This window comes from Sus scrofa, chromosome 6 (genome assembly GCF_000003025.6).
Source record: "Sus scrofa isolate TJ Tabasco breed Duroc chromosome 6, Sscrofa11.1, whole genome shotgun sequence".
NCBI classification, from domain to species: domain Eukaryota; kingdom Metazoa; phylum Chordata; class Mammalia; order Artiodactyla; family Suidae; genus Sus; species Sus scrofa.
In genome coordinates this window covers 61,216,389-61,242,633 of record NC_010448.4, presented here as the reverse complement: position 1 = coordinate 61,242,633, position 26,245 = coordinate 61,216,389, and the positions used below count along the sequence as shown (strand labels likewise).

The 26,245-nt window shown below is 54.3% G+C and overlaps 1 protein-coding gene across 4 annotated transcripts; it reads left to right on the top strand.

Annotated features, from left to right (window-relative positions):
• Nucleotides 13,977–25,467, top strand: LOC110261076. 4 transcript variants are annotated; one of them, XM_021095129.1, is made up of 7 exons: nucleotides 13,977–14,150; nucleotides 16,031–16,126; nucleotides 16,757–16,848; nucleotides 20,077–20,182; nucleotides 22,314–22,409; nucleotides 23,045–23,136; nucleotides 25,168–25,467. In XM_021095129.1, exons 2-7 carry the CDS (start codon nucleotides 16,048–16,050, stop codon nucleotides 25,348–25,350), a joined length of 648 nt encoding a protein of 215 aa, XP_020950788.1. In that variant the 5' UTR covers nucleotides 13,977–14,150; nucleotides 16,031–16,047; the 3' UTR covers nucleotides 25,351–25,467. The 4 variants fall into 4 exon arrangements, with proteins under 4 accessions (XP_020950788.1, XP_020950787.1, XP_020950786.1 ...); XM_021095128.1 differs by lacking the exon at nucleotides 13,977–14,150 and adding an exon at nucleotides 14,305–14,335; XM_021095127.1 differs by lacking the exon at nucleotides 13,977–14,150 and adding an exon at nucleotides 14,692–14,836.

Genomic DNA, 26,245 nt, shown 5'->3' with positions numbered 1-26,245 from the left:
CGGGGAGGGGGCAGCGGGGGCCCTGAGGGTGTCCCAAGAGGGTGGAGGTGCCCAGCCAGGCTGTGCTGACGCGTTCGGGGCCTTTGGACCCAGGAGGTGCTGCCTGGGAGCCCCTGAAACGCGATCTTCCGCGCATGGTGGGGCCCATGAGGAACCGGAGGATCTACTGCAGCTGCCCTGGGTTCTCAGACCCTTCTGAGCAGTGGGGCTATTCTGGGTTCTAGGCTTTCTCTGGCCGCTGGGAGGAGGGGAGACTGGATGGGGCAGAGGAAGCGCAGGTGTCTGGGGTAGAGGATGGCGGGGACTCCGTCCAGGACTGGTCCAGGGGAGCCTGGGTCCTGCTCCCCAGACTTTAGGGGATGGGAGGGGCAGCTCTGGGGACTTGGCAGTTTGGTGAAGGAGGCAGGAGGGATGCGGGTGCTGCGGACCCTGGAGAAGTCAGTGGGGCGATGGGGGCCGGTTCCCGAGTTGGTCCCACAGGACTTGGGAAGATGACGGGGCGGGGGCGGGGGAGTCCGGAGGGTATTTGGGAGGCGGGGAGGGACAGGGAAGGACAGGAAGGCCCTCGGGATGTGTCTGGGGGCTCACTGAGGACCCACAAGAAGAGCCGCAGGTGAGAAGGGCGCTGGGAAAACTGCTCTGAGCCCCCAGTGATGCTGGGCGTCTGCGTGGCTGCGGGTGGGGGCTGGGAGCTGTGCTGGGGGCGCGTGTGAGTGGGGCAGGCTCTGGGGAGGGGCCTGGGTGGGACGGAGGGTGGGCTCGGAGGGCCAGGCGGAGGGCAACTGTGTTGGAGAGGATGGCGTGTAGTTTCAGCTTGTGTGTCTGCAGTTTTGTGTGTGTGTGTGTGTGTCCACAACTGCGTGTGAGCAGGGTGACCAGCACTGACAAGCAGGTCTGCCTGCTGCGCTGTATGGTGGGTGTTCATCCTTGGAGTGTGTCTGCAGAGGGGTTTGTGTGTGAACACCCTGGTTTCCTCAGTGTTCTGAAAATCTGTGCTTAAAACACACAAGGTCATGTGTGTGTGTGTGTGCGTGTGTATGGTCAGGTGTTCCCACTATTTGAAGCACTTGGTGTTTACAGGATTGCATGTGATTGCAATCTTATGCCTCGTAAACAGACTTAGAGAAAGAGGTTTGACTCTCAGTTACCAGAGAGTGTGTTCTGAGGGAGCATGTGTGTATTTAATCATATTTAATCCTCATGTTTAATAATTTATTTTCCTCATTTTCAGGGGAAAGCTGAGCTCCCATGAAGTTAAGCAACCCCTCAACCGGGAGCGGCAGGTAAAATACAGAAGGCTTACTTAAACTTGAATTTCAGATGAACTAATTACCCTTTAGTGTGTCACAGGTATTTCATGGGATTTGCCTACATGTAAACAGAATTTAGTAAAATAAATTTTAAATGACTTTAATGTAGATGTGTCCCGTGCTGTTTGAATCTACTTTTTGAAGCCCTGTTGTCTTAGTCCAGCCCCTTCACTCGCTGGCACTCCCTGTCTGTTCCTTCGGGGTGCAGGCACTGCTGTGCAGCCTCTCTGACCTCTCTGAGCCTGGGTTTCCTCATCTCTAAAGTGGGATGATGACAGCAGCCATTTCACAGATTCTTATTATGAACCACAAGATAAGCTAATACATTTAAAAGACTTAAAAGCGCCCCTGGCACATAGCAAGTTCTGCACACCTTAGCTCTTGTCAGCGGTTTCGTGATGAAAATGTTACTAGTAGGGAGTTTTAAGCCTCAGAGGGCAAGAGGATCTCATGAGTCTGTCTTCCTCCCTCAGCCCTGCTCTCTGCGACCCCCGAGGAGCCGCCAAAGAAGCCCCCCAGAATGAAGGGGAGGATGTCATTCCGAGTGCTGCCCATCTGCCCGATGGTGAGCCTGCCTGCTTCCTCCCTTTGACCAGAGGCCCTGGGTTCTGAGAGGTCAGGCACATGCACCACCCCTCCGCCCAGCAGACAATTGGGTGGCTGGGTGCCCCTAGTCCCCCCACTGGGATGTGGCTCCATCGTGTGGGGGGTGGTTTTTCTTGAGGACGCGACCCCTCCCCCCCTCTTTCTCTTTTATAATTCCTGCATCTGCTGAACGTCACTTCTTCTGGGAAGCCTCCCCTGGACACGTCTTTATCCCTTCCTAACTTCTAGCCTTGCCAGTTTTCTTCAGAGTTATTATTGCTACCTGAGAGCCTACCTTGTATCTGTTTATCATCTCTCTTCCCCTCTAGAGTAGCTGTGTCGGGGCAGGAACCTCCTCTGTTGTTCAGTGACACATCTCTGGAGCATAGAACGGATGACAGTAAGGGCAGGTGCTGTGTACATGTGGGCTGGATAAATGAGGGAATGAATTAGGGGGTGGTCCCTGCTGAGGCAGGCAGCTGTGGTCTTGCCCACCTGGATCCACTCACCCTTCTACTGCTAACACCCTTGATTTTTCTTGGGGAGCCACCTGTCTTCACGCATGTTGGATGCCTCGGATCCCATCCTCAAACCAGCTCCAGGAGTGCCCTGACCAATCAGAGCAAGAAATGCCCAGGATCACTGTGATTGGTCCGTGGCTGGGCATGCAACTGAACGCGGGCCAATGAGAACTAGTCCTGAGGCCTCTGTGCCATCTCTGGGATTCTTAATAGGCAGGATGCCAACCTGGAGGGGCCCTCATGGCAACCAGGGGTGCAAGGGGGGGAGTTCAGGGAGGCACTGGGTTTGGATGCCCTAAAGAACATCTTTCCTATTACTGTCTGCAGCAGTGCCAGGGAGGCCTCTGAAAAAATTTTCTTAGAAAATAATGTGGAAATCAAAAATTTTACAAAAATAGTACAAAGATCATTCCTTTTCACTGATTTTTACCTTTTCCCCATTTCCATGGTGGCATATATGTATTCCTCCGTGTGTGCTGCCTTAGAAAAGAATATTCCCTTACATAAGGGTGGGGCTGTGGTAACCTTGGTGTATTTAATCTCGATATACACTTTCATCTTATCTTGGTCTGGATTTCAGATTTGTGCGTTTGCTACATACTGTCTGCCGTTCTTTCTCCTCCAACACGAGATCCCATCTAGGGCCGGGTATCGTGCTTAGTAATGTGTCTTTCGTTCTCTTTAAGCTGGAAAATCTCTTCAGCCTTCCTTTGCTTCTTGTGGGACTGATCATTGTGAAGCCCAGAGTCACACCTTGCCCCTACTCTCGGTTTATTGGAGTTTTTGAAAAGCCTTTCCCCATTAATGGGGTTCAAGGTGGGCTATGATCTCCGGAACACCACCTGCGTGATACCATGTCTTCCTGAGGACATCACATCTCAGTGCACGTGAGTTCTGTCTTCCATCACTGGGGATGCAAATTTTGATCCACTTGGCCAAGATGCTTGTTCCATTTCTTCAATGAATACTTGCTGATTTTTTTTAATTTCTCCATGTAACTAATAAGCAATCATTGGGTGACACAGATAAGCAAAACTCCTAGAAGAAAGGAGGATTCTGATTGGCCCATTTTGGGTCCTGTGCCCACCACTGAACTGGTCATCAGTTGAGGGCATGCAAGACCCTAATTGTCCCAGCCTGGGTCACATGACTGTGGGGGTGTGGGGCAGAAGGTCCCTATCTTTCCCTGACTACAGAATCAGAAGTATGGGATCAGGCAGTGATTCTCAATAGAGGCAACTTGTCCCCCAGGGGACACCTTCAAATGTCTGGACACATTTTGGTTGTTATAGTTGAAGGGCTGAAGTTGCTGGTACCTTGTGGGTAGAGGCCAGGGACAGCGCTCAGCATCCTGCGATGCACAGGACACCCACCACTGCAAGAAGGACCTGGTCCCACAAGTCACTAGTGTGGAGGCTGAGAAACTCCAGCACAGGGGAAGGACAGTTCTGAGGAGGCAAGGGCACTGAGTGGCCACACAACCCTCCTGCCCACCCTAAGCCTCCCAGTGGAGAGTGCCAGCCTGGCGAAGCTGAAGCTCATCCTTTAATTGCCACCAGAAAATCCACACTGCCCGGCAAATGAGCCCTGTCCGTGACGTGATGGTAGACCAACGTTTCTCCTTCGATGTATGTCCCTCAGTGCTCTCCCAGAGCTTCTCCGAAATACTGGGGGGCATTTCTCCTTGTTGCGACTGGGCAGTGCTACGAGCTGCTCAGAGTCAGGGGCAAGGATCCCTTAAACTTCCTGCAAATGACCAGGACAACTGCCTGCATGAGGAATGTTCCAGCCCCAAATGTCAGCGGTGTCCCTAGGGGGAATTGCATTTGAGAAGAAATTCAGGTGTCATTTTCTTGCTCGCCAGCATAGTAACCACTAATGGTCTGTGGCTGCTTTGATCAATCTTAAATAAAATTCATAACACAGTTTCTCAGCCGCTCCAGGCATGTTTCAGGGGCCACATGTGCGCCGGGCTACTGTTCCAGAGAGTGCAGGCGGGAAACGTGTCCCACAAGCTTCTGTCTTAGGACTGGTTTCCATCTCGTGGGTTATCAGAATGATCACAAGTCCCACCTGTTCCTCAGGAATCGTTTGGGCTGCTTTCCTGCAACCTGGAGCAGCTGTCACACACCCCCGATGGCCTCCAAATCCTAACCTATTTGCCGTGAGACCCTTGACGGAAAAAGGACTGAATCGAATAGATGCCACACTGAAGTAAATACAAGTGAAAGCGTGAGAAAGGTTAGAAAAAGGGGTGCAACTCTTGATCCACTGTGGCGGACACACAGTGGACACGAGATCTTGCCTTTGGGTCCAGCCCACATGCTCAATGCATGCGTGTCTCCGTGTATGTGGCCCGGGTTTCCTTCTATTCGTAGAACAAGTTTAGAAATGCTGAGTCCCTTTATCACCTGCACCGCGAATTCCCAGACCCTTGAACCCGGCCCGCGACACCCTCCTAAACTGGCTTCTCCAACCAACGAGGAGGAAGAGCCCCCGACCCCCACCCCCACCCCCCCGTAATGAAATTAACAGCGACCACGCTGACGCGTGTGCTGGTGTCAGAGCCGGTTTCAACCACCTGACTCGTGTTGGGGGCGGTGTGTGTGTGTGGGGGGGGGCGGTGGGCGCGTCGCTGAGCGACTCGGTCCCGTTGATTCGCGCGAGTTTGTTCACAGCGTCCCCGGGGCATCTCCGGAGCCAGCCTTGCGCCGGCACCAAGGACGAGCGCTGAGCCCGCTCCTGCCCAGGGGCCCCGACAGAACCCGGGTCCGGAGGTCAGTCCCGCGGCCGCAGCTCCGAAGGGTCTGAGCCCTTAGGGCGCTGGAGGGGCGCAGGGAGGGTGGAGGAGGGCGGCGGGGTGGCGCCCCGGGCGTCGCCGAGGGGAGGGACCAGGCGCCCAGGGCTGAGGGGCAGGTGACTTCTGGGCAACGGGGCGCCGGCCGCTGCCTGGGAGCCCCCGAGACCCTGAAGTGTGCGCAGTGGGGTGCCTTGAGGGAACGAAGTGTCTCCCCTGAGGGCACTTGGGCTCCCCAGATCCTTTGAGGGGACTCCAGGTCCAAGGAACTCTTTGGCCGCTAGGAAGAGGGAAGAGGGAGGAAACGGAGGAGGCTGGGGTGTCCCGAGGACGGGGTGGCGGGGATTCCCTCCAGAACAGGTGGAGGAGGAGCCTGGTCCTGGTTCTGAGGTTTTAGGGTTTGGGAAGGACGGCCCTGGGGACAGTGTGATCTGATGGGGGGGGGCAGGAGGTGAGCAGAGCTCCGCACACCTGAGAGGTCGGTGGGGGTCAGGGGGTCAGGTAGCAAACTGGCCAAATAGAACAAGGAAAATGATCCTGTGGGGCGTCCAGAGGGCAGTCTGAGGGGTGGGGAGGGAAGAGGAGCCCCTGGGGATGTGTTTGGGGTTCGCTGAGGCACTTGAGAAGGTTCCTGGATGAGAGGGGCCCTTGGGAAACAGCTTTTGAGCCTCCAAGAATTCCTCCCACAGCTGTGTGGCTGTGCATAGGGCCGGGGTCTCCTGGGGGCGCTCCTATGGGGGGGGCCTGGGTGGACTGGGGGGGGATGCTTGGAGGGCCCGGCAGAGGGAAATTGTGTTGGAGGAGGGGGTGTGTAATTTCAGCTTGTGCATCTGCAGGTGTGTGTGTGTGTGTGTGTGTGTGTGTGTGTGTGTGTGCGTGCGCGCGTGCGCTCTCATGTCCACACATGCATTTCAGGAGGGCAATCCGCACTGACAGGCAGGCCTGGCCCCCTGCGTGGCAGGTTTCTCAAGACTTTCCCTTGGGGGTGTCTGCGGTTGTGTTTGTGTCCTAATGCCCTGGTTTCCTCAGTGTCCATCTGCAAACAGGTTTCTTACAATCTTGTGTGTAGGGACCTGTCAGGGGGTTCCCACTATTTGCAGCAGCCTGTGTTTGCAGGATTAGGTGTGAGGGGTCTGTGATGGGTCTTATTCTTCTTTGAAAGGGTTAGAGGGAGAGGTCTGACTCCAAGGTACCAGAGTGTGTTCTGAGGTTGTGTGTCTATGTAATGATATATAATCCTTATGCTTAATCATTAATTTTCCTCATTTCCATGGAGGGCAAAGCTGACAGCACAAGATGTTAAATACTCCCTGTATCAGAGGCTGCACCTCAAAGAAAGGATGCTTACTTAAGTCTGAATTTCAGATAAATAAGCCATTATGTTTTTTTTTTTTTTTTTTTTTTTTTTGTCTTTTGTCTTTTTGTCTGTTGTTGTTGTTGTTGCTATTTCTTGGGCCGCTCCCGCGGCATATGGAGGTTCCCAGGCTAGGGGTTGAATCGGAGCTGTAGCCACCAGCCTACGCCAGAGCCACAGCAACTCGGGATCCGAGCCGCGTCTGCAACCTACACCACAGCTCACAGCAACGCCGGATCGTTAACCCACTGAGCAAGGGCAGGGACCGAACCCGCAACCTCATGGTTCCTAGTCGGATTCGTTAACCACTGCGCCACGACGGGAACTCCCCATTATGTTTTAATATAAGCACATCACGAATACTTCATAGGACCTGCCTATCATGAAACATAATGTAGTGAAATAAATAAAAAATGATTTTTAATGTAGATATGACCCATGCAGCGCTGGAAGCCTATTTTCAACTAAAAAATTTGTGCATCTGAAACTCCAGTTTCCATTTGTTGTGGATTTATTGTCATGATGATGTTAAATTTGGCAAGCTTGACCCCTGAGACCTCTCAGCCACTGACTGTCAGGCAGGAATCCCCCCAATCCCCCCCTCCCCCACACACACTGGCCAAGTCCTGCCCGGGGTGAACCTGGGGAGGAGGCAGGGTCCCAGGACCCCACAGCTGAGCCTGCTGCCAAGCACCTCCTGCAGGGCCCGCCCCTCCCCAGGGGCTGTGGGGAGGGGTCCACCGAGCAGCCCCCTCCCCTTCCCAGCAGCCCTGAGAGGCAGTCACTGAGCCTCCTGGACCAGAAGGGGGCCCAGGCCAGGCAAGGGCGGTGCTGGTCTGAACCACGTGGCCAAGCTGCCCCGGAGCCTTAGGACAGGGCTGGCATGCGGCCCTGGCAGTGCCGGCCAGGAGGGCACTTACTGAGTGCCTGCTGTATGCCAGATACCAGAGGCCCTCTGATACCCGGTCCGCTGAGCTGCCCCTTCAGGGACCCGACGCTTGCCCTTGGATGGGGGGACCGGAGGACTTGGGGGCCATAGCTGCCCGTGTCCACCCCCATGTGAGGGCAGGGCTGGGTCACCCCCGGCCATCTGGCTGCTCAGCCCAGGCACTCCCTGCCCTGGTCTCCTGCCCACAGGGAAGGCCTGTCGTGTCATGATGCTGCCTCTCAGCACCATCGAGGGCAAGGACACCCCCACCGAGGAGGTGAAGACCAAGCCACCTGAGAAAGGAGGTGAGAGACCCCTGGGTGGAAAGCTGTGGGCGGGGGGAGTGGGGAGGGTCTCCAGGGCTGGGCTGGGGGGCAAGGGGTGGCCCTGCAGCCTGGCCCCAGCCCCAGCTTCTCCCAGTGGCTCCTCGTGGGGAGGGAGGGCCCCGAGGGGCACCCAGGATGGAGCCCCCCACATCACCGGATGTCAGTGGGTCCTGTTGCTCCCTGGCTCGGAGGCTGCAGGGGTGTCTCCTGGGAGCTGGAAGCCACCTGGGCTCCTCTTTGTGGCCTGGACACCCCTGTTGTCTTACTCCAGCCCCTCCCCTCACTGACACTCCCTGTCTGATCCCTGTGGGCCTTGGGGATGCAATTAGCACATGCCTGCAGTGCAGCCTGCTGTGCAGCTCCTCTAAACTCTGTGCCTCGGTTTCTCCTTCTGTAAAGTGGGATGATGATAGCAGCCATCCCAGAGGTCATTTTGCACAACCAAATAAAGGAAAACCCGTAAAAACTTGCAGCAGCGCCCGGCACATAAGGAGGACTGCATGCATGTCAGGTCTCATCAATGATCTTATGGGGAAGGTTTTACTATTCTTGAGTTTCTCAAGCCTCAGAGGGCAAGAGGATCTCATGAGTCTGTCTCCCTCCCTCAGCCCAGCCTTCTGAGAACCGTGCGAAGCCCGCAAAGAAGCCCCCCAGAGTAAAGGGAAGAATGTCATTCAAAGTCCTGCCGTTCTGCCAGATGGTGAGCCTGCCTGTTTCCTACCTTGGATCAGAGGCCTCTGGTTTTTCAGCGCTCAGGCACATCCACCACCCTCGCTGCCCAGCAGACCATTGGGTGGCTGGACGCCCCTGTAGCACTGAGGATATGGCTCCACCCTATAAGGGATGTTTTCCTTCAGGATGCTCCCCAGTTTCCTAATTCCAACCTCTGCTCCAATGTCACCTCCTCCATGAAGCCTCCCTTACTCACCTTTGCCCCATTTCTCTCTAACTCTTTACCTTGTCAATCACCTGTAGTGTAATCATTGCTACTTGGAGCCTGCTTCGTAGCTGCTTATTCATCATCTGTCTCCCTCACTAGAATAGTTCTGTGGGGGCAAGAACCTTCTCTCTTGTTCAAGAACAGATCCCTCGAGCACGCAACAGATATAAGGAAGGGCAGGCACTGTACCAACTCGGGCCAAATAAATGAAAGAATGAATTAGGGAGTGGTCTTTGCTGAGCCAGGCAGCTGTGGCTTTGCCCACCTGGATGCTATCCACTCACTTCTGGTAAAACCCTTGATTTTTTGGGCAGAACACCTGCCTCCCTGCCCTTAGATGGATCTGATCCCAGCTTCATTTCAACTCCAGGTGTGCCCCTGACCAATCAGAGCAGGAGATGCCCAGCTTCACTATGATTCCGTGATTGGTTCAGAGCTGGGCATGTGACTCAGCCTCGGCCAATGAGGAGTTTTCTCTGTCTCTGGGATATTCCCCCCACCTGCTGTGGTCCAGGAGCTGATGAAATTCCCAGGCCAGGGATCAGATCCCAGCAGTAGTTGTGACCTAAGTGGCAGTTCTGGATCCCCCACCCCCTGCACTGGACCAGGGATGGAACCTGTGTCTCAGCGCTCCAGAGGTGCCTCTGATCCCGCTGTGCCGCAGCAGGAACTCCCATCTCTGGGATTCTTAACAGACAGGACAGGAGACTGGAGGGGTTCTGATGGGAACTAGGGGTGCGAGGGGAGAGGTCGGGGGAGGCAGAGGGTCAGGGTTTTTTTTTTTTTTTGGTCTTTTTGCCATTTCTAGGGCTGCTCCCGTGGCATATGGAGGTTCCCAGGCTAGGGGTCTAATCAGCTGTAGCCGCCAGCCTGGGCCAGAGCCACAGCAATGCGGGATCCGAGCCGCGTCTGCGACCTACACCACAGCTCACAGCAACGCCGGATCCTTAACCCACTGAGCAAGGTCAGGGATCAAACCCGCAACCTCATGGTTCCTAGTTGGATTCGTTAACCACTGCGCCACGACAGGAACTCCAGGGTCAGGGTTCTTGAAAGAACACCTTTTCTATTAGTGCCTGGACCAGTGCCAGGCAGGAGTCTTTAAAAAAATTATGAAGAAACCATGTGAGAATCAAAATTTTCCAAAAACATCACAAAGATCATCCAAACTCGCCAGGTGTTAACATTTTTTCTAGTTTCATGTTTTCTCTGAGAGAAATAGGTATACTCCTCAGTGTGTGTCCACTTAGAATATTCTCACACATGTGTGTGTGGGACTGTTGTAAGCTTGGGGTTTTTAATCTCAATATGCGCCTTCATCTCATCTACTGTCTGTATTCCAGTTTTGATAATTTACTGCATACTGTCTTTTTGGTGTTCTTTTTCCTCCAATGCAAGGTTGTCTTTAAGCTGGAAGACATCCTTAGCCTTTTTTTTCCCCTCCTATGCCCCTAACAATCATGAAGACCAGAGTTACCCCCTGCCCCATACTGATGGGTTGTTTTTTTTTTTTGGGGGGGGTTGTTGTCGTTTACCCTTTCCTACTAATGAGACTTGGGGTAGCTGTGATGTCTGGAATACCACCTAAGTGATCCCACGACTTCTCAGGACGTCCCATCTAGAGGCACATGAGGTCTGTCTGCCATCGTTGGTGACAGGAGTTTGATCCACATGGCCAAGATACTTGTCCCATTCCTCCACTGCATAATCTCTCTCATTTTTGTTTTATTGATGCAATTGACTCATAAGAAATCCCTGGGGAGACACTCGCAGATGGACCAAGGAACCCAGAAGCAGAGAGCGCTCTGATTGGTCCATTTCAGGCCCTGTGCCCACAACTGACCCCATCATCAGCTGCGGGCATGGAGAATCCTAAACGCTCAGCCTGGGTCCCACAGCCATGGAGTGTGGGGGGTAGAAGGTCCCTAACTTTCCCCACTCAGGAGAACAGGAGCATGGGGTCAGGCAGTGATTCTCAGCCAGAGGCAGTTTATCCTCCAGGGGACACCCTCAATGTCTGGCAACATTTTGGGGTGTTACACCGGAAGGGCTGAAGCTGCAGGTACCTTGTGGGCAGAGGCCAGGGACAGTGCTCAACATCCTGAAATGCACAGGACGCCCCCCACCCCCGACCCTGCAAAGAATGGTCTGACCCCAAATGTCTCTAGTGGACACTAACATTCTCCTCTTTCTCCTCTGTTCCCTTTCCTCCCAGCCAAGTGTCTGCTTCACCTATTCCTTGGAGCAAGACGACTCTGACTTGGATGCCCAAGTTCCTCCTGAACTTTCCAAGCCTGACTCGAATTGCACCTTCATTCCTCTGCCTGTTCTGGAGTTTCGTGAAGTCAAGGTGTGGGAGTGCCCCCTGTGCTGTCTCAGCTTTGTCTCTGCTTCCTAATTCCTGAGATCCCTCTGCTTCCTGCTCTTGACTGGGCACCCCCAAACCATGCATGCTGGGCTCCTGTGATGTAAACCCCCAAATACAGCTGCTTAAATAAACGGAAGTAGATGTCTCTCCGGTGGTGGTGGTGGTCTGTGTGTAAAACCCCCAGGGCCCGGGGGTTGCCATCCTGTGGAGCTGGGCAGCCTGGGTCCTTGGGTCCTGGTGCTCCGTGCCGTGTGTCTGGAGAGGGCTCACCCCCACATCCAGTCCACTTCCTGGGTCATGGGCAGGAGGGGAGGAGGGAAGGGGAAGACACACTTGAGTCCTTCAAAGGGCAACTCCTGCAAGATGCCCACATCACTTTTCCTCTACCCTCATTGGCTAGAACACAGTCACATGACCACATCTAGCTGCAAGAGATGCTGGGAAGTGTAGTCCTTGGCTGGGCAATCATGTGCTCACCTAATAGCTTCTGTTGTTACAGCAAAGGAGACTGGATATTGTGTCCACCATCGACCTGGTCTGTTATGTTAACTCACCCCAAGCACCAGGCTGTGATGACTACATGCGAGAATAAGTTGACTCTTCAGTTTGGTATCTGTCTCCCATTGAGTAGGATTCCCTCCATATTTACATGATTAATTAGAATAATGAACATTTCTTTAGCATTCGCCATCACTGCAAAATCCACACTTCAGGGAAACTGAGTTCATGCACCCAAAGCGGAGGGCATCAGGCAGGTCTCCTCCCTGAGGCTCTACCAGAAAATTCACATTGGAAAAGTTGGTAAATTCTCTGAGCACGAAAGGGCTGCTAGCTGGAATGCACACCAAAATCCCTAGAGCGGGCAAAATAGGGGAAACCTATGTGGCTGGAGATTGCCTTCATATCTGCTCAGAAGTTTTTTGATAGACCGGAAGTTCTCATTTGGGGTGATGCTCCACTGCCCCCTCCTGGAACTTCTCCGCAACGTTGGGAATATTTCCGGTTGTCCCAACCTGGTGGTGCTCCCTGGCTCTAATGGAGAGGGACCAAGGATCCTCTAGGCGTGATGCAATGCACCAGGAAGACCTTTTGCGCAAATGTCAATAGTGGCACTATGGAGAATAGCATTTGAGAGGAAGTTAGGAGTGGTTTCCGTACCTCCTGCACCGTAACCGTAACAAACCACATGTGGCCACTTTGGTATAAATGACTCCATCCTACGTAAAATTTAAAACACCGTTTCTCAGCCCCTCCAAGCAGGTGTCATGGGCCAGATGTGACCACTGTCTGGATAGAGAATATTTCCATGGCCACAGAAGTTTCTGTCCTCAGGGCCGATTGGGTGTCTTGGGGTATCAGGTTGTCCCACAGTGAAGCCCCCAGGAAGTGAGGGTGTGGGCTCGGTGCTGAGAGGGACGGAATGAGCACAGCCAAAGGGAGCCTCTCACAAGAGAGCCTTGCAGACCCTCTGGGCTCCTCGGGAGGTTCCCTGGGCCTTTGGAGACTCAGGGGTGGCCAGTACCCTGCCCAGGACACCGCCTCTGCCTGGGGCAGATTAACCAATTGGATACTGGTACAGTCAGGTGAATGCGACCATCTCCTGCATATGTTCCACCTGTCAGGTATGTGCTGAGCACTCTGCATGGACGGCCTCACTTACCTTCCCCAGAGTTCTGTGAGGCAGGAACTAAAATGATCCCAGTTTATAGGCGAGAAGACCGAGGCTCAGGAGGGTTTTTTTTTTGTTTTTTGTTTTGGAAGGATGTTGTTTAAACTTTTGCAACTATATCAAGACTCTATTGCTATTTGTATATTACACTCTTTCAATTCACAGGATTCAGCTTTTCATGAAATACAACTTTAAAAAAGGATGTATATCTGTTCACATTACTGCACAGACTATGCTTTTCACAGGAACATCTCAGCTTTATCTCCTGAAGGAGCTGGCACAGAAAATCCCCCAGGTCAGGGGTGGGCAGGTATGGCCACCCAGCCCACAGCCTGTTGTGGCAATAAGGGCTCGTTGGCACAGACACACCCATTCCTCACTTATATTCCCAGCTGCTCCCATGCAAATTGGAGTGGCTGCTGGAGAGAGACCTCTGGCCAGAATTCTAAAATAATTCGCCATGAAACGCTCGACCAAACAAGTGACTGACTCTGATTTGAATAGATGGCAAACAAGTCTCATCAGGTGAACGTGTGAGAATGGTTAGAAAAAGGAGGGAAACTCTTGAGCCATGGTGACACACAGTGTAAAAGAGATCTCGTGTTGGGGTCCAGCGCACACGCTCCATACATGCGTTTCTCCGTGGGTGGCATGTGTTTCTTCCCATTCGCAGACCAAGTTTAGAAATGCTACCTACCTTTATTACCTGCACAATCGATTCATGCCCGCCTACAGCCTGCCTGTGGCGAACTTCTGCATTGTTTTCTCTAAAGAATGAGCAGCAAGAGGCCCCCGACCCTCCCCCGTACTAATGAAATTACAGCGAAAAACTCTGACGCCTGTGCTGGTGTCAGAGACGGTCTGAACCACCTGACTCGTGCTGGGGGCGGGGTGGGGGGGGGGTTGCGCGTGTCGCTCAGCGACTCGGGCCCGTTCATTCGCGCGAGTTTGTTCACAGCGTCCCCGGGGCATCTCCAGAGCCAGGCTGGTGCAGGCGCCGAGGACAGGCACTGAGCCCGCTCGCCCGCTCCCGCCCAGGGGCCCAGACAGCACCCGGGTCCGGAGGTCAGTTCCGAGGCTGCAGCCTTGGCACGTCTGCGCCATCAGGGCCGGGGCGCGACGCTGGGGGCGGGCCGGCGGGTCGGGGCTGCGGGGTCCGGACGCGCTGAGGGAGGAGGCGCCCAGCGAGCGGGTGCGGGTGCGTCGGAGCAACGGGGCGCCGAGCTGCCGCCTGGAGCCCCTGTGACCCGACCTTGCGCGCGCAGTGGGGCCGCTTGAGGAGCCCGCTTCCCCCGGGGGACAGTCGGGGTCCTCGCCCTTGGAGCCGGGGCGGGGGCGGGGGGCGGCTGCAGGTACTGGGATGTCTGGGGCCCCTGGGAGGGGGGAGACGGGAGGGGTGACGGAGGTGGGGTGTCTGGGGTGGGGGACGGCGGGGACTCCGTCTGGGACGGGTGGCGGAGGAGCGTCGGTGGCGGTCGCAGCGTGCAGGGGCTGCAGGGACAGACCTGAGGACTTGGCAGTTGGATGCAGGAGGCAGGTGATGCGGGGGGCGGGGGTTGCTCTGCACACCTGAGAGGTCAGGGGTCAGTTGGCAGCGAATTGGCCAGAACATAGGAAAAGGATGCTGTGGGGCGTCCAAAGGGCAGTCTGAGGGGCGGGGAGGGGCGAGGAGCCCCTCGAGATGTGTCTGGGGTTCGCGGAGACACGTAAGAAGAGTCGCAGATGAGAAGGGCGCTGGGAAAACTGCTCTGTGCCGCCAGTGATTCTGCGCGTCTGCGTGGCTGCGGGTGGGGGCTGGGAGCTGTGCTGGGCGCGCATCTGAGCGGGGCAGGCTCTGGGGAGGGGCCTGGGTGGGACGGAGGGTGGGCTCGGAGGGCCAGGCGGAGGGCAACTGTCTTGGAGGAGGTGATGGGTTACTTCGGCTTGTGTGTTTTCCGAGTGTGTGTGCATGCGCTGCGGGTCCACAACCGCGAGAGGGGAGGACATTCGTACCGCCAAGCAGGCCTGCCCCGAGTGGTGGGTGTCTCGTTCCCTGGAGGTGTGTTTCTGCAGGTGTGTTTGTGTCCGAATGCCCTGGTTCCCTCCGTGTTCATCTAAAAACGTCTGTTTTGTACAATTGCGTGTGTGTGTGTATCGCTGCCCTTCCCAAGATTTGATGCATCTTGTATTTGCAGGATTATGTTGAGGGTTTGTGATGGGTCTTTTGCTTCTTCAAAAGGCTTAGAGGAGAGGTTTCTAAGTTACTAGATTGTGTGGTCTGAGGGTGTGTGTGTGTATGTGCGTGTTTTCCTCATGCTTAATCATTAATTTTCCTCATTTCCATGGAGGGCAAAGCTGACAGCACAAGATGTTAAATACTCCCTATATAAGAGGCTGCACCTCAAAGAAAGGATGCTTACTTAAGTCTGAATTTCAGATAAATAAGCCATTATGTTTTAATATAAGCACATCACGAATACTTCATGGGACCTGCCTATCATGAAACATAATGTAGTGAAATAAATAAAAAATGATTTTTAATGTAGACATGACCCATGCAGCGCTGGAAGCCTATTTTCAACTAAAAAATTTGTGCATCTGAAACTCCAGTTTCCATTTGTTGTGGATTTATTGTCACGATGATGTTAAATTTGGCAAACTTGACCCCTGAGACCTCTCAGCCACTGACTGTCAGGCAGGAATCCCCCCAATCCCCCCCTCCCCTACACACACTGGCCAAGTCCTGCCCGGGGTGAACCTGGGGAGGAGGCAGGGTCCCAGGACCCCACAGCTGAGCCTGCTGCCAAGCACCTCCTGCAGGGCCCGCCCTCCCCAGGGGCTGTGGGGAGGGGTCCACCGAGCAGCCCCCTCCCCTTCCCAGCAGCCCTGAGAGGCAGTCACTGAGCCTCCTGGACCAGAAGGGGGCCCAGGCCAGGCAAGGGCGGTGCTGGTCTGAACCACGTGGCCAAGCTGCCCCGGAGCCTTAGGACAGGGCTGGCATGCGGCCCTGGCAGTGCCGGCCAGGAGGGCACTTACTGAGTGCCTGCTGTATGCCAGACACCAGAGGCCCTCTGATACCCGGTCGGCTGAGCTGCCCCTTCAGGGACCCGACGCTTGCCCTTGGATGGGGGGACCGGAGGACTTGGGAGCCATAGCTGCCCGTGTCCACCCCCATGTGAGGGCAGGGCTGGGTCACCCCCGGCCATCTGGCTGCTCAGCCCAGGCACTCCCTGCCCTGGTCTCCTGCCCACAGGGAAGGCCTGTCGTGTCATGATGCTGCCTCTCAGCACCATCGAGGGCAAGGACACCCCCACCGAGGAGGTGAAGACCAAGCCACCTGAGAAAGGAGGTGAGAGACCCCTGGGTGGAAAGCTGTGGGCGGGGGGAGTGGGGAGGGTCTCCAGGGCTGGGCTGGGGGGCAAGGGGTGGCCCTGCAGCCTGGCCCCAGCCCCAGCTTCTCCCAGTGGCTCCTCGTGGGGAGGGAGGGCCCCGAGGGGCACCCAGGATGGAGCCCCCCACATCACCGGATGTCAGTGGGTCCTGTTGCTCCCTGGCTCGGAGGCTGCAGGGGTGTCTCCTGGGAGCTGGAAGCCACCTGGGCTCCTCTTTGTGGCCTGGACACCCCTGTTGTCTTACTCCAGCCCCTCCCCTCACTGACACTCCCTGTCTGATCCCTGTGGGCCTTGGGGATGCGATTAGCGCATGCCTGCAGGCACTGCTGTGCAACCTGCAGTGAATGCCCTAACTTCTCTGTGCCTTGATTTCCTCATCTCTAAAGTGGGATGATATGGCGTGGCTAACTGAGAGTTTTTAGGAACAACCAAATAAGCTAAATACCTTTAAAAATCTTAAAAGAGTGCCTGGCATAGAGCAAGCACTGCACAGGTATTCTTGTCACTGGTCTCATGATGATTTTATTATTGCATTTCTCAAGCCTCAGAGAGCGAAATGATCTCATGAGTCTTTCTTGCTCCTTCAGCCCTGCCTTCTGAGAAGCCCGAGAAGGCGCCAAGGAAGCCCACCAGAATGAAGGGAACCGTGTCATTCAAACTCCTGCCCATCTGCCCAATGGTGAGCCTGCCTGTTTCCTCCCTTTGACCGGAGGCCCGGGTTCTGAGAGGTCAGGTACACGCATCACCCCTCTGCCCAGCAGAGACACTGCAGGAGCTGGGTGCCCCATGTCCCCCCCGCCCAAAGGATGCGGCTCCATCCTGTGGGGATGGCTTCCTTGGGGGTGCCGCTCACTTTCCTGCCCCCTTCTCTTCCCTAATTCCCAGCTCGTCTCTATTTTCACCTCTTCCATGAAGCCCCCCTTTCTCACTTTTGCCCCATTGCTCTCTAATCTCTTTCCTTGCTGAGGTTTCTTCAGCGTAATGATTGCTACCTGAGAGCATGTCTGGTATCTGTTTATCATCTGTCTCTCCCACTAGAGTAGTTCTGTGGGGGCAGGAACCGCCTCTATTGTTCGGTGACACATCCCTCAGCAGGTGACAGATGACAGGAAGGGCTGGTACTGTATGCACGTGGGCTGAATAAACGAAGGAATGAATTAGGGAGTGGTCCCCGCGGAGGCAGGCAGCTGTGGCTTTGCCCACCTGAATCCATTCCTGCTTCTTCTGCTAATACCCTTGATTTTTCTTGGGGGACACCTGTCTGCGTGTGCTTAGGGTGGATCTGAGCCTGTCCTTAAACCAGTTCCAGGTGTGTCCTTGACCAAACAGCGCAGGTAGTGCCAGGTTAACTGTGACTGGTTCAGAGCTGGGCATGTGACTCAGCCTTGGCCAATGAGGCATCTTCTCTATCTCTGGGGTTCTTCACAGGCAGGACAGGAGCCTGGAACCTCCTTGACAGGAAGCGGGGGTGAGGGTGAGGGATGAGGTCAAGGGAGTCACGGGTTCAGGATGCTCCCAAGAACATCTTTCCTATCCTTGCCCGCAACCGTGCCAGGGAGGAGGCTTTAAAAACTTTTCTTATTAGGAAAGAATGTGAGAATTAAAGATTTTACACACATAGTACAGAAATCCTCCAAATGCACCGATTACCTTCCTATTTCGTGCTTTGTTTTCTCAAGATGCATATACATACTTCCGTGTGCATTGCCTGGGAAAGAGAATCATCTCCTACCTAAGCGTGGGATTCCCATCACCTGTGGGCTTTAATCCTGCCACACACTTCCTTCTCCTCTGCTGTTGGTGGTCCTGCTCTGTGAATTTACTACACACTGTCTTTTTGGCTTTTCCCCCCCTCCAACTCCAGGTCCCAGCTAGGATGAGCTACTGTGCTTGTAACATATACCTAGTTCTCCTTGAGCTGGAAAATCTCCTTGACCTTTTCTTGCCTCTTCTGAGACAGTTTTGAGACCAGAGTCTCACCCCGCCCTGGATTGATGGTTATATTGTATATATTTATCCTACATTTTCTTTTTATGAGTGTTGTTGGTCTTGATGTCTTGTTATTGCTCACCCCTTTCCCCTAACGAGGTGCAGGGCAGTCTGAGATCTCTGGAACACCACTGAAGGGGTGCCATGTCCTTCTCAAGACACCACATCCCGAGGCACTCGAGGTCTTGCAATCGAGAAGGAATTGGGGTGTCATTTCCCTGCCCTCCCTGCACTGTAACCACGAACTTACTGCCTGTGCCTACTTCAGTGTCAATGAATCAATCTTGAATAAAATTCAAAGCCCAGTGTCAGCTTCTCCAGACAGGACTCAATGGCCAGATGTGGGCAGTGGGCACCATACTGGATGGGGCAGATAGAGAGCATATCCGTGGCCACAGAAGTTTCTGTCCTCAGGGCCGATTGGGTGTCTTGGGGTATCAGGTTGTCCCACAGTGAAGCCCCCAGGAAGTGAGGGTGTGGGCTCGGTGCTGAGAGGGACGGAATGAGCACAGCCAAAGGGAGCCTCTCACAAGAGAGCCTTGCAGACCCTCTGGGCTCCTCGGGAGGTTCCCTGGGCCTTTGGAGACTCAGGGGTGGCCAGTACCCTGCCCAGGACACCGCCTCTGCCTGGGGCAGATTAACCAATTGGATACTGGTACAGTCAGGTGAATGCGACCATCTCCTGCATATGTTCCACCTGTCAGGTATGTGCTGAGCACTCTGCATGGACGGCCTCACTTACCTTCCCCAGAGTTCTGTGAGGCAGGAACTAAAATGATCCCAGTTTATAGGCGAGAAGACCGAGGCTCAGGAGGGTTTTTTTTTTGTTTTTTGTTTTGGAAGGATGTTGTTTAAACTTTTGCAACTATATCAAGACTCTATTGCTATTTGTATATTACACTCTTTCAATTCACAGGATTCAGCTTTTCATGAAATACAACTTTAAAAAAGGATGTATATCTGTTCACATTACTGCACAGACTATGCTTTTCACAGGAACATCTCAGCTTTATCTCCTGAAGGAGCTGGCACAGAAAATCCCCCAGGTCAGGGGTGGGCAGGTATGGCCACCCAGCCCACAGCCTGTTGTGGCAATAAGGGCTCGTTGGCACAGACACACCCATTCCTCACTTATATTCCCAGCTGCTCCCGTGCAAACTGGAAAAGCTCCTACAGAGCCCCAGGGCCCCGAATTCTGAAATATTTGCCATGAAACAGTTGAAAAAAAGGTAGCTGATCCTAATTTGCATAGATGCCAAATTCAGGTAAATTCAGGTGGAAGTGAGAGAATGGTCGGAGGGAGGAGTTCCGACTGTGGTGCCAATGGGTGGGTGGCGTCTCTGCAGCATCAGCGCCAGGACACAGGTTCAATCCTTGGCCCCACAGTATTAAAGGATCCTTTGATGCTGCTACTGCTGCAGCGTAGGTCAGAACTGCAGCTCAGATCCGGTGCCTGGCCTGGGAACATCCATATGCCACGAGGTGGCCAAAAAGAAAAAAAAAAAAAAAAAAAAAGGAGGGAAACTCTTGAACTACTGGGCCTGTGACACAGAGTCGGAAAGAGAGCTTGCGTTGGGTCCAGTGCGCATGCTCCATACATGTGTTTCTCCGTGGGTGGCATGCGTTTCTTCCTATTGGCAAACCAAGTTTAGAAATGCTACCTGCCTTTATTACCTGCGCAAATGATTCGCGTCCACTTCAAACGGCCGGAGCCGGCCTTCTAAATTGTTTTCTCTTAAGGAGGAGAAGGAAGGGTCCCCCGACCCTCCCCCTGATAATGAAATGACGGTGAAAACTCTGATGCCTGCGCTGGTGTCAGAGACCCTTTAAACCACCTGACCTGCGTTGGGGTCGGGGTGGGGGTGGTGCGTGTTGCTCAGCGAGTCGGTTCGGCTCATCAGCGCGGGTTTGTCCCCAGATTCCGTGGGCATCTTCCGAACCAGCCCTGCCTGGTCTCCCAGAACAAGGACTGAGCAAGCCCACCGGCTCCTGCCCAGCGGCCCAGAGGGAACCCGGGTCAAGAGGTCAGTCCTGGGGGTGGGGTGCAGCTCGGAGAGCGCTGTGGGGTCTCCGTTGGGAGGCGGGAGGGCGCCAAGCCGGGAGATGCAGGTGCATTCAGGCCGCTGCCTGGACGCCCCTGAGACCCGACGGTGCGCGCGCCCCGTGGAGCCCTTGAGGAGCCCATGTCTGCCCTGAGCGCGGCCAGAGTCCTGAGACCCTCGTGAGCCCCGTGGTGTCTGCAAGTGCTAGGATTTCTCGGGCCCCAGATGGAGAGAAGGCTCGAGGGGATAAGGGGCTGGGCTGTCGCGAGGACGGGGTGGCGGGGATTCCCTCCAGAACAGATGGAGGAGGAGCCTGGTCCTGGTTCTGAGGTTTTAGGGGTTGGGAAGGACGGCCCTGGGGACCGTGTGATCTGATGGGGGTGGGGCAGGAGGTGAGCGGAGCTCTGCACACCTGAGAGGTCGGTGGGGGTCAGGGGGTCAGGTAGCAAACTGGCCAAATAGAATAAGGAAAATGATCCTGTGGGGCGTCCAGAGGGCAGTCTGAGGGGTGGGGAGGGAAGAGGAGCCCCTGGGGATGTGTTTGGGGCTCGCTGAGGCACTTGAGAAGGTTCCTGGATGAGAGGGGCCCTTGGGAAACAGCTTTTGAGCCTCCAAGAATTCCTCCCACAGCTGTGTGGCTGTGCGTAGGGCCGGGGTCTCCTGGGGGCGCTCCTATGGGGGGGGCCTGGGTGGACTGGGGGGGGATGCTTGGAGGGCCCGGCAGAGGGAAATTGTGTTGGAGGAGGGGGTGTGTAATTTCAGCTTGTGCATCTGCAGGTGTGTGTGTGTGTGTGTGTGTGTGTGTGCGCGCACGCGTGCGCTCTCATGTCCACACATGCATTTCAGGAGGGCAATCCGCACTGACAGGCAGGCCTGGCCCCCTGCGTGGCAGGTTTCTCAAGACTTTCCCTTGGGGGTGTCTGCGGTTGTGTTTGTGTCCTAATGCCCTGGTTTCCTCAGTGTCCATCTGCAAACAGGTTTCTTACAATCTTGTGTGTAGGGACCTGTCAGGGGGTTCCCACTATTTGCAGCAGCCTGTGTTTGCAGGATTAGGTGTGAGGGGTCTGTGATGGGTCTTATTCTTCTTTGAAAGGGTTAGAGGGAGAGGTCTGACTCCAAGATACCAGAGTGTGTTCTGAGGTTGTGTGTCTATGTAATGATATATAATCCTTATGCTTAATCATTAATTTTCCTCATTTCCATGGAGGGCAAAGCTGACAGCACAAGATGTTAAATACTCCCTGTATCAGAGGCTGCACCTCAAAGAAAGGATGCTTACTTAAGTCTGAATTTCAGATAAATAAGCCATTGTGTTTTAATATAAGCACATCACGAATACTTCATGGGACCTGCCTATCATGAAACATAATGTAGTGAAATAAATAAAAAATGATTTTTAATGTAGACATGACCCATGCAGCGCTGGAAGCCTATTTTCAACTAAAAAATTTGTGCATCTGAAACTCCAGTTTCCATTTGTTGTGGATTTATTGTCATGATGATGTTAAATTTGGCAAACTTGACCCCTGAGACCTCTCAGCCACTGACTGTCAGGCAGGAATCCCCCCAATCCCCCCCTCCCCTACACACACTGGCCAAGTCCTGCCCGGGGTGAACCTGGGGAGGAGGCAGGGTCCCAGGACCCCACAGCTGAGCCTGCTGCCAAGCACCTCCTGCAGGGCCCGCCCCTCCCCAGGGGCTGTGGGGAGGGGTCCACCGAGCAGCCCCCTCCCCTTCCCAGCAGCCCTGAGAGGCAGTCACTGAGCCTCCTGGACCAGAAGGGGGCCCAGGCCAGGCAAGGGCGGTGCTGGTCTGAACCACGTGGCCAAGCTGCCCCGGAGCCTTAGGACAGGGCTGGCATGCGGCCCTGGCAGTGCCGGCCAGGAGGGCACTTACTGAGTGCCTGCTGTATGCCAGACACCAGAGGCCCTCTGATACCCGGTCGGCTGAGCTGCCCCTTCAGGGACCCGACGCTTGCCCTTGGATGGGGGGACCGGAGGACTTGGGGGCCATAGCTGCCCGTGTCCACCCCCATGTGAGGGCAGGGCTGGGTCACCCCCGGCCATCTGGCTGCTCAGCCCAGGCACTCCCTGCCCTGGTCTCCTGCCCACAGGGAAGGCCTGTCGTGTCATGATGCTGCCTCTCAGCACCATCGAGGGCAAGGACACCCCCACCGAGGAGGTGAAGACCAAGCCACCTGAGAAAGGAGGTGAGAGACCCCTGGGTGGAAAGCTGTGGGCGGGGGGAGTGGGGAGGGTCTCCAGGGCTGGGCTGGGGGGCAAGGGGTGGCCCTGCAGCCTGGCCCCAGCCCCAGCTTCTCCCAGTGGCTCCTCGTGGGGAGGGAGGGCCCCGAGGGGCACCCAGGATGGAGCCCCCCACATCACCGGATGTCAGTGGGTCCTGTTGCTCCCTGGCTCGGAGGCTGCAGGGGTGTCTCCTGGGAGCTGGAAGCCACCTGGGCTCCTCTTTGTGGCCTGGACACCCCTGTTGTCTTACTCCAGCCCCTCCCCTCACTGACACTCCCTGTCTGATCCCTGTGGGCCTTGGGGATGCGATTAGCGCATGTCTGCAGGCATTGCTGTGCAACCTCCAGCAAGTGTCCTTACCTGTCTGAGCCTCAGCTTCCTCATATGAAAATGGGATGAACCTAGTTAGCATCTTGAGAGTCTTGTGAACACCCAAACAGGCTACTCTGTGTAAAACCCTTTAAGGACTGCCTGGCACATAGCAAGTACTGTGCCCATGTTAGCTCTTGCCTCTGGTTTCGTGATGAAAATGTTACCATTAGGGAGTTTTAAGCCTCAGAGGGCAAGAGGATCTCATGAGTCTGTCTTCCTCCCTCAGCCCTGCTCTCTGCGACCCCCGAGGAGCCGCCAAAGAAGCCCCCCAGAATGAAGGGGAGGATGTCATTCCGAGTGCTGCCCATCTGCCCGATGGTGAGCCTGCCTGCTTCCTCCCTTTGACCAGAGGCCCTGGGTTCTGAGAGGTCAGGCACATGCACCACCCCTCTGCCCAGCAGACACTTGGGTGGCTGGGTGCCCCTAGTCCCCCCACTGGGATGTGGCTCCATCGTGTGGGGGGTGGTTTTTGTTGGTCATGCCGCCCCTTCCCCTCTCCTTTGGTAATTCCTGCATCTGCTGACTGTCACTTCCTCAAGGAAACCTCCCCTGGGCCCTCCTTCCTCCTTCCTTTTCTGACCTCTTTCCTGGATGAATTTTCTTTAGAGTAATGATTGCTCTCTGAGACATGCCCTATATCTGTGTTTCATCATCTGTCTTATACTAGAGTAGTTCTGTGGGTGCAGGAATCTCCTCTGGAGCACAAAACCAGTATAAGGAAGGGCAGGCACAGTATACAGTTGGGCAGAATGAAGAAATGAATTAAGGCAGTGGTCCCTGCTGAGGCTTGGACCACCTGTATCCATTCCTCCTTCTTCTCTTAACACCCTTGCTTTTTTTGAGAGACCCTGCCCCCCGTTTCTATGCTCGTTGGATGGATCTAATTCCATGCGCAAATGGGCTCCAGATGTGCCCCTAACCAATAGGAGCAGGCAATGCCTATGTCCGCTGTGATTGGTCCATGGTTGGGCACATGACTCAGCCTTGGCCGATGAGCCTTGGCCTTGAGGCCTCTGAGCCATCTCTGGGATGGTTAACAGGCAGGCCTGGGGCTTGGAGGGGATGATGGAAGCCCAAGGGGCAGAGGAGAGAGGTCGGGGAGGCACAGGCTTGGGATGCTCGGAAGAACATTTTTCCTGTTAGCGCCTGCAGCAGTGCCAGGGTGGTGCCTTCAGGAATCTTCTAATTAGGAAAGAATGTGAGAGTAATGGCTTTTGCAGAAACATTATAGAGATCATTCTTACTCACCGATTTTTCACATTTTTTACTTTATATATGTACATGTGTATATGTATATATGAGTATATACTGTGTGTACATATACACACGTGTGTATATTGACATACATATGAACATAGTCCTCAATCTTTATCACTTTAAAATAAGACTATGCTCTCGCATGTGCAGTCTCAGTGTATCAACCCTGATACACACTACCCTCTCATCTACTGCCCATAATCCAGTTTTGTTTATTTGCTACATCCTGGTTTTTTTTTTTTTTTGCATTCTTTGTCCTCTAATACAAGGTCTGGTCCAGGGCCAGCTATTGCACTTAATAATGTATATTTAGCTCTTTCTAAGCTGGAAAAACTTTCTTTGCCTCTTATGACCCTGACAGTTTTGAAGATCAGAATCACACTTGGCAGCATATGGTTTGAGATTTTGTTTGTTTATTCCCCCCCGCCTTTCCCCCTAAGGAGACTCAGGGTAGCTGTGATCTCTGTAATACCACCTAAGTGATACAGCGACTTCTCAGGACATGCCATCTAGAGGCACAAGAGGTCTGTCAGGCATCACTAGTGGATCATTTTGATCCACTTGAATAAGATGCTTGTCCCATTTCACCTCTGCCCACTCTCTAGTTTCTCTATGCAACTGACTATAAGAAATCAGTGGGGAGACACTTGCCAATGAACCAAGGAACCTAGAAACAGCATTCTGATCGGTCAACTTTGCGTCCTGTGCCCACTACTGACCCCATCATCAGCTGCAGGCATGGAGAATCCTAAATCGCTCAACCTGGGTCCCACAGCCATGGAGTGTGGGGGGTAGAAGGTCCCTAACTTTCCCCACTCAGGAGAACAGGAGCATGGGGTCAGGCAGTGATTCTCAACCAGAGGCAGTTTATCTCCCAGGGGACACTTTCAATGTCTGGCAACATTTTGGCGTGTTACACCGGAAGGGCTGAAGCTGCAGGTACCTTGTGGGCAGAGGCCAGGGACAGTGCTCAACATCCTGAAATGCACAGGACGCCCCCCACCCCCGACCCTGCAAAGAATGGTCTGACCCCAAATGTCTCTAGTGGACACTAACATTCTCCTCTTTCTCCTCTGTTCCCTTTCCTCCCAGCCAAGTGTCTGCTTCACCTATTCCTTGGAGCAAGACGACTCTGACTTGGATGCCCAAGTTCCTCCTGAACTTTCCAAGCCTGACTCGAATTGCACCTTCATTCCTCTGCCTGTTCTGGAGTTTCGTGAAGTCAAGGTGTGGGAGTGCCCCCTGTGCTGTCTCAGCTTTGTCTCTGCTTCCTAATTCCTGAGATCCCTCTGCTTCCTGCTCTTGACTGGGCACCCCCAAACCATGCATGCTGGGCTCCTGTGATGTAAACCCCCAAATACAGCTGCTTAAATAAACGGAAGTAGATGTCTCTCCGGTGGTGGTGGTGGTCTGTGTGTAAAACCCCCAGGGCCCGGGGGTTGCCATCCTGTGGAGCTGGGCAGCCTGGGTCCTTGGGTCCTGGTGCTCCGTGCCGTGTGTCTGGAGAGGGCTCACCCCCACATCCAGTCCACTTCCTGGGTCATGGGCAGGAGGGGAGGAGGGAAGGGGAAGACACACTTGAGTCCTTCAAAGGGCAACTCCTGCAAGATGCCCACATCACTTTTCCTCTACCCTCATTGGCTAGAACACAGTCACATGACCACATCTAGCTGCAAGAGATGCTGGGAAGTGTAGTCCTTGGCTGGGCAATCATGTGCTCACCTAATAGCTTCTGTTGTTACAGCAAAGGAGACTGGATATTGTGTCCACCATCGACCTGGTCTGTATGTTAACTCACCCCAAGCACCAGGCTGTGATGACTACATGCGAGAATAATTTTAATCTTCGACTCTCTATCTCTTTACACTTTATTTTTTGCCACTCCTGTGGCATGTGGAAGTTCTCAGGCTGCAGATGGAACTGGAGTCACAGCAGTGACAGTGCCAGATCCTTAACCACTAGACAAAGAAGAAACTCCTAATTTCTTTACACCTTTTGATCCACTTAATCCTCACAACCACGGGATGGGTTCTTATTATCTGTCTTTCTGAGCTAAGAGAACAGAGGCACAGAGAGCTCATGTCACTTACTTCAGGTCACACAGATCCTAAGTAGCCAAGCCAAGGTCCAAACCCAGGCAGGCTGGCTCCAGAGTCTGTGCCCTGAACCA